The sequence below is a fragment of the Strix uralensis genome, chromosome 7 (assembly GCF_047716275.1).
Source record: "Strix uralensis isolate ZFMK-TIS-50842 chromosome 7, bStrUra1, whole genome shotgun sequence".
Lineage (NCBI taxonomy): Eukaryota > Metazoa > Chordata > Aves > Strigiformes > Strigidae > Strix > Strix uralensis.
In genome coordinates this window covers 12,551,178-12,564,036 of record NC_133978.1, presented here as the reverse complement: position 1 = coordinate 12,564,036, position 12,859 = coordinate 12,551,178, and the positions used below count along the sequence as shown (strand labels likewise).

The following is a 12,859-nucleotide window of genomic DNA, read 5'->3' as shown; positions in this document are numbered from 1 at the left end:
AGCAATCGGAGCGGCTGACAAAATGGAGGGGGGAAAGCGCAGAGAACAAGATGGATTGTTACACTCCTTGGAGGTAAAGTTAACTTTGGAGGCCTGGCTCGGGCATTTTCACACAGCTCATGCCACCTGCTGGCAGGCCGGCGCAGCTGCCCGGCAGGCAGGCAGGCCCAGGTCAGCCCCGCCGCCCCCGGGCAGGGCAGGCAGTCCGCCCTGAGCGGTGGGGCCGGCCCACGAGCCGGGCATCGCTGTGTCTACGTGTGTGCACCGAGGGCGCCGCGGTTACAATCTGCAGAGGAGCTGGGGCTTCGAGACCGCTATCTGCAGCAGCCAGGCCGGCCCGCTGCCGGCTGCAGCTCGCCCCGCGGGGGGCGGCCTCCCCTCCCCTGCCGGGAGATGCGCGGGCAGCACAGGGTGTGCGGCCCAAGCGCCCGGCGGCGCCCCCGCTCGAAATGGCGCCGCCGGGGGTGAAATGGCTGCTGGTCAGCGCTGTTCGCCTCCACCTCCCGGTGGGAGCGGCAGCTGCACCGCGGGCAGCGCCTGATTTACGGTCTGCGACATGCAGAGCTGCGTCAGGCAGAGCGCGGCTTCAGGGAGCTTCCAGAAGCTTCCCCGCCCTTATTAAAAATGGCTGCCGCGGCCGTCCCGTAGTCTGCGAAGCGTCGCTTCACCCGGCCTTCTCGAGCCAATGGCCCTTGCAGGCTCTGAGTCACGTGGGGTGAGCGAGCCAGTCACCGGGAGCGCGCGGCGCAGCCTGACGTCACTGCGCTGCGGAGGCACCGTTCCGGGTTGAGGTGCGCGGTGCCGGCGAGGGGCCGGGCGGGCTGAGCAGGCCGGGAGCGGCGACGCAGGTGCGCGGGGACGGGTGGGGGGCGGCAGCGGGACGGGGCTGCGGGCGCCACGCTGGGGTGCGGCGGCGGGCCCGGCGGGGGGCGGGAGCGGGCTCTAGGCCCGGGCCGAAAGTGAGTGAGGGCCCGCGGCCCGGGCCAGGCCCGAGGTGGGCGCAGGCCGCCTCCTTGCCCCCTCAGGGGTCCTCGCCGCCCTGCCCAGCCTGGAATGGGTTTCTTTATGCTTCGGTGCAGCAGTGGCTTCACAGTGTTTCCTTACTGCTGCGTTTTCCAGTTAATACGCTGGAACGTTGATAGTGTTTCGTTTTATTTTTAATAGTGTTGTCGTTCAGCTTTGATCTTAATCTAATGCTTAAAGTTGTCTTGGTTCAAATATCAGTTTCAAAAAAAAAAATCAAAATCAGTTGTCATTGTAAGTTACTGCAAATGGTGTCATCCCAGTGGAAGAGTGGGGTTTAGTGGCAGAAACGGTGTGTCTGAAAGTACTTCCACTTATAAAAGCAGGATTTCATAACCGAGTTTCAAAGCAAAGTCACTTTTTCTAGCAGCAGGATCATTTTCTCACTTTCACTTCTTTGTGGTTAATGCTAGCTGCCCGATGCTGTGGGTGCTTGTTGTTCAGGCATCTTTAAATTTACCTTTATTTAGAACGCTCTTAAACTATATTGGACTTTGTACACATAAACTATGAACAGGTTGAAGAAGTGTATTGGTAGTTGGGGTGTCTTGTGATATCAGAGGTTTTATATAGTTAAAGTGTATGTAACTACAAGGACTTGAGGGGTTCTATGTGTAACATGTGCACTATTTGTGGAAGTAAGCTAGCAGTTTTAATGCTACCTATGGAATACACAGGCAGGTGTCTGCTTGTGCTGTCAATTTGCCCATGAGTGGCGTTGTTATTCTCTGGTCAAAACTGTATAAGATGACCTGAACTTGTTATTCTGGGCTGTGACCTTGACTGAATGCTATGTCCATAAAGCTAACTAATTCTTCAAAGGATAGCTTAAAACCTCTCAAACTTTTTCCACCACTTGTGTTATGCTATTTACTCATTCAGGTTTATACTTAATAGAAATTTATGCAGATTTGGAGCATCTTTTTGAACATCTGTTTGGAGGGCAGAGTACTCATGCAGTGTTACATCTCAAAATGAAAGTTAGTTGCCAAAGTAACTCAAACATAAATACCTAAAGAGTCCTGATGTAATTTATGTGTATGAAAAGGGGTATGTCATCCTGTTTTCAGGTAAGTTGTGAGAGATAAGACTCTGGAAATAGAAGACAAATATAGATAGAACAGAGTTAAAATGCATATTTAAGAAAGTCCCGGATCTTATTACAGTACTCTAGTGATAATGCCATTTCTATTATAGGCTGTAGTATAGTTGAGAATAAGTAGTAAGTTGTTTGAAAACCACATAACAAAATAGTAAAGTTTTTTTTTTTTTCGTGTACTTGTAGGAACAGTGTGTTAAATTATCTAAGCAACCATGCTGGCTGCAAGGCTAGTATGCCTGAGGGCATTATCCTGCCAGACTATCCGCCCCACCATTACTCAGGCTTCCCCAGCTTTGAGGAACTCCAATATAAAGGCATACAGGCTGTGGCAACCTAACCAGGTAAGGTAATTCTCTTTCTAATGATTCTGACTGCTGATATTTTAAAAGGTTGAGTGTTTTGTCAGAAGAATTGCTTCACATGGAGTACCTGTTTTGAATGATCATGAGCCTTCTGCTTGTTTGAGGTACCTGCTCTAATTTACTGAAGGAAGAGTGTTATTCAATTAAAAAACAGGGTTTTTAAGAGCAATTAAAATATTTTCTATTGCGATGACTCTTTTCCCATTGAAATTATTGGAAAAAAGAATTTAAAGGAGGTAGTTAGCAATGGGCAAGCCTTACTACGTAAGGTGAGAAGAGCAGAAATTCTTGTCTGACCTCCTCCTAGCTCCCTGTTTCTGAGTTAGATTCTTAAACATAATATTAAACTAAAAAAGTAAAAACTTTCTTTTCAAAGACTTTAGTGATGTTTTTACATAAAAAAAGGCCTTATGGCCTTGTTTAGTATAGTGGGACTAAAGTAGAAGAAATACAAACTGAGAACTTCAGCTTCTGAAATTCATTGCACTGGTTCTGTAATTCTAGAATATGTGAATGTTATTCATAAAGCTTCCTAAACTTTAATGTTCAGTTGTTTTCCTTGAGCTCAGTTGCTTCATGTCTTTGGGAGGTAAGCATGGATGAATAAGACTGTAGCAAGTAAATTGGTAAGAAATGTCTTCCTATTTTATTCATTGAATCTTTCTTATGTTATTTCTGAATCTAACAGTGTTATGCCACCAGAGTAAGAACCGGTGCAAGGCGTGGAAAAATTGGCCAGGAAATTAAAGAAGCGGCATTTGAACCATCTGCAGAAACAGCACTTAAAGGTAGAGTAGCTCTGCTTTAAATACTGAGACTCTTTGAAGCTTACCTTAAAACTTCCCCAAAGGAATTAGTTTGCTTCAAACCATTAAAGAGACTAAAAATATTGTTTCATATGGAAGTTTGCTTAGTGATCTCCCTCAAATGATTGGAGACAGAGTTTTTCTGCTTGTCTTTCCTTGTAAAGTTTATAGCTGCAAATATGTCATAGTAGAGAGAAATTTTTTGTTGTCTCTAAGCTGCTGTTAACTAAATCAGAAATGGTTGTCACTTAATGGAGACTTGGTTGCAAATATTTAAAAGTATGCTAACACTTGCTTTGCTACATCTACTTTGTATAGTGTTTAAAGGAAGGATTTTTCTACAGCATGTACAGTTTCCAAAGCAAAGTTTGTGATGCTATGGTTATGCAAGGCATTGGCTTAGTGTCCTTGCTAGTACGTCTAGTGTAGATCCTAATTTCAGGGGATTACAAAAGGATTTTTTAGATGGCAGTGTTCAGGAGAACACTTGTATATGTCCTGTAGCATTGAATTGGCAAATGGAATATACATAGATTGGCCAGATAGTGTCTTGGCTACAACACGTTAGGAAAATGTGTAGTCTTATACAACTGAAGGTATTTGGCCTCAGCTGCTCTTACTTCAGTAACAACTGTTTTATGATTGATATTTATATTTGTAGCAGTAATCTGATATGTGGCACAGACACTATGTCTAAAAATCAGACAGTAGAAGCCAATAGTAAATCGTGTTGTTGCCCGTGAGCTTTGGAAATCCCTTTTTTAAACTGATCTGGACCTAATTGCTACCAAAGAGCTCTTGAAGGAGCAAGCATTAAGGGCAGATGAATGAGAGGAAAGAACACAATGTCTAGTTTTTCTCCTGTTTTATAGCGAGTTGAGTAGTGAAGTAGTATACTAAATCAGCTGACAGGGGAACTCTTCTGTTGGAGAACCTGTTAACTAGTTTTGTGTTAGAATTCCTGTTACTGTAATGAAGGTCAGTAAACCTGGTGTGTTACTAGCTGGTCTCTAATTTCTTACTCTGTTTTACAAAGTTACATTGTGTTGGTAGGCTGAATGTAGAGCTTTTCACATGTAACTCTTTGAGAGCTGGTAATGCAGTGACTTGAAGTTACGTGGAGCTTTAAGAAAGAAGCCTAACATGGATCAGCTATTGCAGATAAAACAAAATGTGTGTGAGGATGTTATTAACTATCCAAGAAAAAGCATTCATAAGAGCGTGGATTTTTTTTTTTTTCTTTATACAGTTGATCGCCTGGGGAAATTTATTGTTGCTGGAGGGGCTGCTGTTGGCCTGGGGGCCCTCTGTTACTATGGAATGGGCATGTCCAGTGAGATTGGAGCTATTGAAAGAGCTGTGTAAGTAAGATGGCTTACTGTTTTAAGTAAAGAGTGCGTTAAGTGAATCTCCCTTTATGTCCATCTCTTTAGCTGGTATCACCCAGTGTACGCATAGCTTACACTTTTTTTAAGCTCTGAACAGAAAACCCCTGCCTCTGTACAGGATTTTAAAGCATATAACTGAAAGCAAAATTTAAATTACCCAAGCTTAATCGGTTATCGACTTAAGTGAGTTCCTTTGTTTTGCTAAATTTGAAATTTATTTCTGAAGAATATATAAATATGTCTTATGAGGTGTGCCACAGATAATTTATGAAGGGTAGTCTTCTGTAAAATATATTGTTAAGGCCACTTTGCCTGGTATTCCTGTGAGACTGTTCATTCAACTTTAATACAGCAGTTGGAAAGAGTCTCCTTGGAACACACTACTTATCTTGGCATAAGCCCTGCTCTAATAAATGTTTTGCTTAAAACTTTTTTGTTGGCCAAAAAGCAATACACCAACCTGATTCTGATGGCAAAACCATACAGTTACTTAGACTTCAAAGGTGGTTAGTGATAAGCATGGGCTTGGGAGAAATGAGTGCTGAAGACATTTTGCTTTACTTTGCCTTTGCACTTAGAAGTGACCATCCGCATTCATGCTGAATGCTAGTTGTATTTATGAGAAGCTTTTCACTGATACAGCTAGATTTTTTTTTTTTTTTCCACCAGCCTTGAAGTAATGGGTCAAAAGAGTAAAATGGGAGTGAATGCATGCACTATGTTTGGTGTTAGCAGGGAAAGCTTCCTGTCCGTAGCATGACCAGATCATACTGCAGAAACTCTCATTCACATCTGGGTCTGTTGCTATTGTTACAGCTCTCAAAATGACATTCGTGTCTTGTGATGTCAGATTATCATGTGCACTGTGACTCAGCAATTTGTGAGCTGCTCGGCAGGCTGCTTAGTGCCCAGGATATGTTCTGTAGACATTTTTTCTTAAACCGGTTTGTTACATATACATATGCTCTGTTTTTCCATAGTTAAAAAGCATTTGTTATTGTTTTCCATGTATGCTTCCTCCTTAGAATTGAACTGTAATTACCAGTTTGTTATTTGCAGTGTTTCTAGAGTTATGTTACATTAGATGAGTGAGATTTAAAGGTTCAGCCCCCTGTTGTAAGGTAAACTCATGGCAGAAGTTGCTAGACCATACCATTGTTATGAAACCTCCCTTATATCCATAGCTATGAATATATTTAACAGCTCGGTTGTGTTTTTAGTTGGTCTTTATTTTGATGTTGGTAATTGCACAGCTACATATGACTGGTTATTTTTCAGTATTTGGCCGCAGTATGTCAAAGACAGGATTCACTCTACTTACATGTATTTTGCGGGAAGCATTGGCTTGACAGCACTCTCTGCTGTAGCAGTAAGCAGATCTCCGGCACTCATGAGCCTTATGACAAGAGGCTCCTGGCTGGTAAGCTTACGTCCTAAATACAGAAACATTTACTGAGAAAAGACCCCAGATGTGATGGGTGATATATGTGAATGTGATATATGTTGATATATGAAAATGTGAAATGTAAACTACTTGTTGAAAAGTAAGGCAAAACTTCACTTAACACTAGTGTGATTAAGAATTTGGTGATTCTAATTATATGCTGACATGCACCTTCTACGCTTTTTTGATAGTTTGTCAAAGACAAACTGCATGAGCAAAAAAAATGCTATGCTTTCCTTACCAGCTATATGCCATCTGAGGCTAATGACACTATTTCTGCTATTTCTGTTGCTTTCTGAAAATGGAAACTGAGGTCCCTATACATTCTTGCTTCTCCCAGTGCTCTTCTGCATAGCTCTTTGAAAGCTGTCTCCTGTTTGCTCAGGCTGAAACGATACTGGTAGGCAAATCACCCAGGCAAACTGCTAACAAAATGTGCCTGCTTAGTACATATTCAGTGTGTTAAGTGGAGTGGAATGATAATAGATAAATGCCAACACCTACATAATTTTACAGAGGTTAATTTAATAATGTGTCCTTGGTGATAAATAAAAGTTGTAAATTTCTGACCAGTTTGCTAGCTGCTGGATGATTCAGCTCTGAATCATCAGTAAGGGGGGGCCATGAGGTTTAAAAATCATTGATAATAAAAGCATGTGAACTGAGTATTGGCTTTGGGTGGAGAAATGTACAAGAAGAAAGGCAGGCTGACATTTTAGGTACCTTAATGAGGATTAGAGTAAGGGGTGGAACCATATGTTTTCCTTCTCTTACCTTACACAACTTAAGAGATTGTTGCCATCTTACTCCTAAACTTGGATTCCTAGAAGACTGAGTAAAAGTAAAATCGGATTTACTGCAAGCAAGAATCTGCAAAGATTTGACTGTAACCTTACAGAAAAAAACCTGATAAATGCTCTAGTTATGGATTAGGTTGCTCTTTTCAGAATTATGCTATTGACTTTTAGACTAGGAGGTTAAAGTGGAGACCGTAAGTCCTAATGCTAACTTGAGCCCTGCAATGCTGCTTTTACAGGCAATAGGTGCAACTTTTGCAGCTATGATTGGTGCTGGAATGTTGGTCAGGTCCATATCCTATGAAGATAGTCCAGCAGCTAAACATTTGGCTTGGATGATGCATTCAGGTATGTGATTGTAGAGTTCATTGTCAGGATGTCTGTGCTTCAGTGTGACTGGATTCTTAAACAAAACTTTGACTTTAAGGTAAATTTTTATATACTGCTGTAAGAGAGTTGAGTTTTTTCAGAGACCAGTGAGAACTCTTTAATGTCAGGAAGATTTTTTCAAGTGTCCTTAACACAACTCTGATTTTTCATAACCTTATAAAAGTCATGCTCAAATTAAACTTGAGATACATATATGCCACGCTGGATGGAACTAATTGGTTTCATAGCTGCTTGGGTTTCGTGACTGCTTTCTGGCACTGTAGCTCCTGTAAGCACTGTTGCCTACACTTACCATTCTTCAGCTGTACAGGATAAGAAAGTATTTGACTTTCTGACGAGAAAAATCAGATTTTAGTATTAAACTTAGGTACATGTTCCCATCAGGTATGTAAGCTGTGAGTACAGATCAGTTTCTTACTAATGATACCTACTTCAAATAACAATGGCTGTAATTTTTCAAAACTGTTTTGCCAGAAGTAACTTGTGGTTCAGGAAAGACATGTGGATGTTAGGCACTGGAATCATATTTGCCTCCTAAGAGCTAACATTTCTACCAAGAAGAAATTGTTTTTATTTTAGTGATTGTTACTAAGTTAAACAACCTAATATGATATTAATGGACAAGGTAGAGGTTTCATACATGACTAACAAAAAGTCTGACTTACTTGCCTAAGTAATTATTTTAGTAGAAGTCTGTCCTGCTTTTCAGTGTTGAGTGCTCCTATGGCTATTGTGTGGTTGATTTGTCCATACCAAGTATCTCTTACCAGCTCTTTTTTGAACAGATAGTATGTTGACTTTTGTTAGTCTTTCTTCCAAAGACCAGCTCCCTGAAGTACTCTGCAGAACTAGTTAGAAGTAGGTCATGGAAATTAAGGTTGCTAATTTATTGTGTTCCCTTCTAGATAGGTGCACAATCGAGTGCATTGGTATTTTGTCATGTAAGTAGACTAGTTTGGACCATGTTGTCTGACTGGAAAAAAAAAAAAAATTGTTTTGGCAGGTGTTGTTTTTACCGGAACTGTTCCAAATCTTAATGGGTGTTGTTTTGTTTTCCTTTGGCTAGGTGTCATGGGTGCAGTGGTGGCTCCTCTAGCCTTCCTGGGTGGTCCTTTGCTGATCAGAGCTGCCTGGTATACTGCTGGCATCGTCGGAGGGCTCTCAACTGTGGCTATGTGTGCTCCAAGCGAAAAATTTCTGAACATGGGAGGACCACTTGGAATAGGCTTAGGCTTTGTTCTTGCCTCTTCAATTGGTAAAATACTGTTTAATACTGTCAGATAAAGTAGGTTATAAACTTAAGCTGCTAAGGTGCATCTCATGTTCAATTGCAGATTGGTCTGTCCAGTTAAGGTTTGCCTTAAATAGCCTTTGCAACTCTAACATAGCAGAAAATACTCTGTTAAATCTGTTCTTGAAAACAGACCTGAAGTTACAGTTCTAGCAAGTTTAATCTGACAAATGGCCAGTAGTGGTGGCTTTTATTTTTAGTTACTGCCAGTGACTAGAGAAGGCACTAGACATGATCTTAGTTCTTGATCCACTTGTTATTCTCCCTTATGTGTTTCTAGGCATTGTTGTAGTCCTAGGGACAGAAGTACTTTTATATGAAGAAAAGTACATGATTCCCTAGGGTGTTCAGAATTACTGGATCAGGTTGTATATGTGTTTTGATACTCTTGGTATCAATGCACCACGAATTGAGAATTGAATACTCATTGAAAAACATGTACTGCAGTAACTGAAGTTTGACGCAACTCGGAGTAGCAGGTGCACATAGTAGCGTTGTTTAACACTATTGTACATTCCTCTCCAGGATCCATGTTCTTGCCTCCTACTTCTGCCTTTGGTGCTGGCTTGTATTCTGTAGCTGTTTATGGTGGACTGGTACTCTTTGGCATGTTCCTGCTCTATGATACGCAGCATGTTATCAAGCGTGCAGAAACTATTCCATATTATGGAGTAACAAAATATGATCCAATCAATGCGTAAGTATTCTGCGTTAACACAGCTGACCTCAATGCCCGTGTAAGAATTTGCTTCAAGCTATATCAAAGTATGCTTTAAAAGCATCCAGACCTTTTGTTTACTGTTCAAAAGTGTTTTACTGTTAAATGTGTAGAATCACGGAGTTTAAAAATACAATGTGAAAATAGCTAGTGGAGCTAAAACTGAAACCATCTGCTTGAGATGAGAGAAATGGAGTTGAATGTGTGTTGTCTCATGCTTCCAGCAATACTTTCTGAAAAGTATTTTTGTTTTCTGAAGTATTGCTGGGAGAGTATCTGAAGAGATACTTCTGAAAGTATCTCTTAATATCAGCTGAGAAGAAATGCTAACTCTTTCATAGTCACTTAATATTCACTAGTCTTTGTCACTAAATAAAAAAGCTTCAACAATGTGATAGATAGGGAAAGAAGGATTAATTGATTCTCAGTAAAGACCAAGTCTGACTAACAAGTAACTTGCTTGTAAATGTTGTCTGTCTGATCTTAGGTGAATTGTTCACCTCCTTGATTCTCATTTCTTATACTTAAAATAGAATAATACTGACTTTCTTCAAAATTCTTGGAGATAAACATATAAAAATATAGCATAAAAGCAGAGGGCTACTGTATGACAGCTGTATACTGTCTGTTAATAGACTTCTGTAAATAGTTCCTACTGGCAAAGATGATAGAACCAAGCACCGAGGACAATCATAATTGAGTTTTGTAACAGATGTTTCATGAAGGCTTTTAAAAATGAAGTATAATGGTATGAAACACCAAATAATGCTATTTCTGTTCAACAATATTAACTTCTATTTCCTGTTTCCTAGGTGCATGGGTATCTACACAGACACACTGAACATCTTCATTCGGGTGGCCACCATGCTTGCCGGTGGTGGAGGTGGCAGGAGAAAGTAAACCAAGGCTCCTCTGCAGCTGTCTGACAGCCTACCTAGTGCACATACTAAATAAAAATTCATGGTTACAAGCAGTTTTGCTGCAAGTCAGAAATTTAAAGCATTTCAGCATATTGTTTCAGTGCAATGTGATTCAGACTTAATAGTTTTTCTTCAAATACTTTCCAGCTCTGTGTTTAAAATAGTGTGAACTGCTTCTAATTGTACATTATTTTGGGAAAGTAAATTATTTTTAATATATGAGTAAAATAGTCTTATCCGCTTTTTAGTGGGTTTGACAGCAGTTCAACTCTTTCTTTTTTTTACTGTTACTGCATAGTAAAGGAAGTAATTTCTAAACTGGTATCCCATATGCAGATAGAGACACAAGCTACTTCATTAAATGCTGTTGAGATGCAACAGTTTTCAGTTAAGATTGTTTAAATGATATTTTAGTGACACATTAAGATGAACTGAACAAATTGGATATGGCACTAAATACAGTAATGACTTCTACCTGGGCAGAAATTTCAGAAAGGTTTAAGCAATTGTCAGAAATGCATTGGATTTGACAGGTGAGGTGACCAAAGAGTGTAAAGGAGACGAGATGAGGAAACTGTGGCATCTGTCCTCTATGAATTTCAGTCTCTTTTTGGAGTACACGTGAGAACTCCTTGCTTTAATGTTGACTGGATGTAATAGCTGGATTCTTTCAATACTAGATATATCAAGCTGTTGAATAGCAATAGAGGTGCGTCTTTCTTCCAGTGACTAAAATTTCAGTATTGCAGGTGAAGCCTTGTCCTTCAGAAGAGCTCTTAGTGCTCATCTCTTACAAGCTTGTACAGTTGGCACAGAAAGAGGGAATTGAGAATAGCCTGCTGTAAGCCCAAGTATCACAAATTTACCATAATGTTGTATGCTTTAGTCTGTTTATACCTCTTCCCCAAATTGGTACATTTAGCTTGGTCTAAAAGAGATTTCCCTACCAGTGAAATTGATTTAACATTAAGAAATTTGTACTTACCAAACTCTGTTGCTATATGTTGGAATAACAGGTGAATTCTTGGGCACAAGAAAGTTTTGAGCTAACGTCAACAACTCGGACTTTCGATTTCTGGTAAATATGCTATGTTTATGTATTGACTTATGGAACAATAAAATTCTAGCCTCACAGGTTGCCTACTCTCATTTTCCCTGTGTTAACAGAAATATTTTAGTACCCCCTGCACCAATAACTTGGTGAAGAGTACTATAAATTTTTATTTTGGCTACAATTTCCTTTCTAATAGCGTGCATATTCCTCTCTAAAAAAATCCACAAAGGTGCTTTCTAGTTTCACTGGCTAGCATCTTTTTGGGGATGTATCCCAGATGGAAGTTGTTGATCTACACTTGCTTCAAGTGGTTCTGTTAGTGTAACCTGTTGGCTACTGATTGCAGCCAGTGCTGCTTTTACATCCGTCATACTGTAGTATTTTTAGTCTCTTCAATCATAGGGAAGAAACTGGATTGCAAAGGACCTTGTTGCAGCCTCTTTTGTGCCCAGAGATGATATGGCATAATCTAGTTCCTGGTGCTATTACAGCTCAAGGAAAAGAAACTGTAGTACTTAGATGGAAGAAATCTCTGGATCATGTCCAGTGTAAATAGCCTGTTTAGAGCGTTTTATCTTTTTAAGCAATTCCATATGCTTAATCAGTGTCTACATACTGTTCCTGTAGCTGAACACAGCAGTGTGCTCAAATTCTGAAATCTATGGGGAGCTGTCTTACAACATAATTCTAATACTTGTGCCTGCAATAAAAGAAAACTTGGGCCAAACTCCTTTTGTCTAGATTCTGATGACAAAGGTTTAGTGGTTGTAAACCAAGAGAGGGATTGTGGATTGTTTGAGGCAGTAAGGTGTAGAACACGCTACTGAAGGGAGGTGTTTGCATGGAAATTGGGACCAGCAGGAAGGTCTAATAACCTAACAAAAATCAGGTCAAATAGTGCCTTGGGAAGCATGAGCACTTATTTGCGCTCAGGCTTCTGAAAAGATGTGGCTTGACTCCTGTGGATGAGAATATATCACTAGGAAAGTACTCTGTGCTATCTAGGGAAAAACAAGATATAGAGTTGTTCCTTTCCATTTGAAGTCTTAAGTGAAGAATTAAGGTTCATCTTATTTAAGACAGCTGTCTGTTGGGGAGAGGTGAAAATCTAAAATGTGATAGTTTGATAGACACAAGAACAGGTGCCCATTTTTTCAGGGAGAGCATCTGAGGGCTTGTGTTGGCCTACTGTCAGGCTACTCTTGGAATGCAAATAGACAACTTGAAAACTTTCTAGAACTAAAAGATTGTTTAGATTTATCAATAGAACTTCTTAGGGTGATGTTACTGTAAGCAATTTATTTTGGTGGGGTTTTTTATCCCCTCAGTTGGGAGGTCTAATTGTAAAACAAGAGATTATTTGAAGTAGGTATTAGGATCCATTAAGTATGTCTTGCTCAGCAGCTTTGAGAGTAAATACAGCTGAGGAAGAACTTTTTTTTTTTTGGTCTCCTGAACACTGAATACTTTCAGAAGGAGAATTAGATGGTTTATATCACAGAATCATTCAGGTTGGAAAAGACCCTTTGGATCATCGAGTCCAACCATCAGCCCTACTCTCCAA

At 40.3% G+C, this 12,859-nt stretch overlaps 1 protein-coding gene across 1 annotated transcript; it reads left to right on the top strand.

Annotated features, from left to right (window-relative positions):
- The first annotated feature begins 700 nt into the window (after positions 1–700).
- GHITM (growth hormone inducible transmembrane protein) lies at positions 701–11,375 on the top strand. The gene is made up of 9 exons (XM_074874477.1): positions 701–848; positions 2,309–2,466; positions 3,176–3,275; positions 4,543–4,654; positions 5,960–6,101; positions 7,162–7,270; positions 8,379–8,567; positions 9,129–9,300; positions 10,134–11,375. The coding sequence occupies exons 2-9, from the start codon at positions 2,338–2,340 to the stop codon at positions 10,219–10,221; spliced, it is 1,041 nt and encodes a 346-aa protein (XP_074730578.1). The 5' UTR covers positions 701–848; positions 2,309–2,337; the 3' UTR covers positions 10,222–11,375.
- Positions 11,376–12,859: the final 1,484 nt, after the last annotated feature.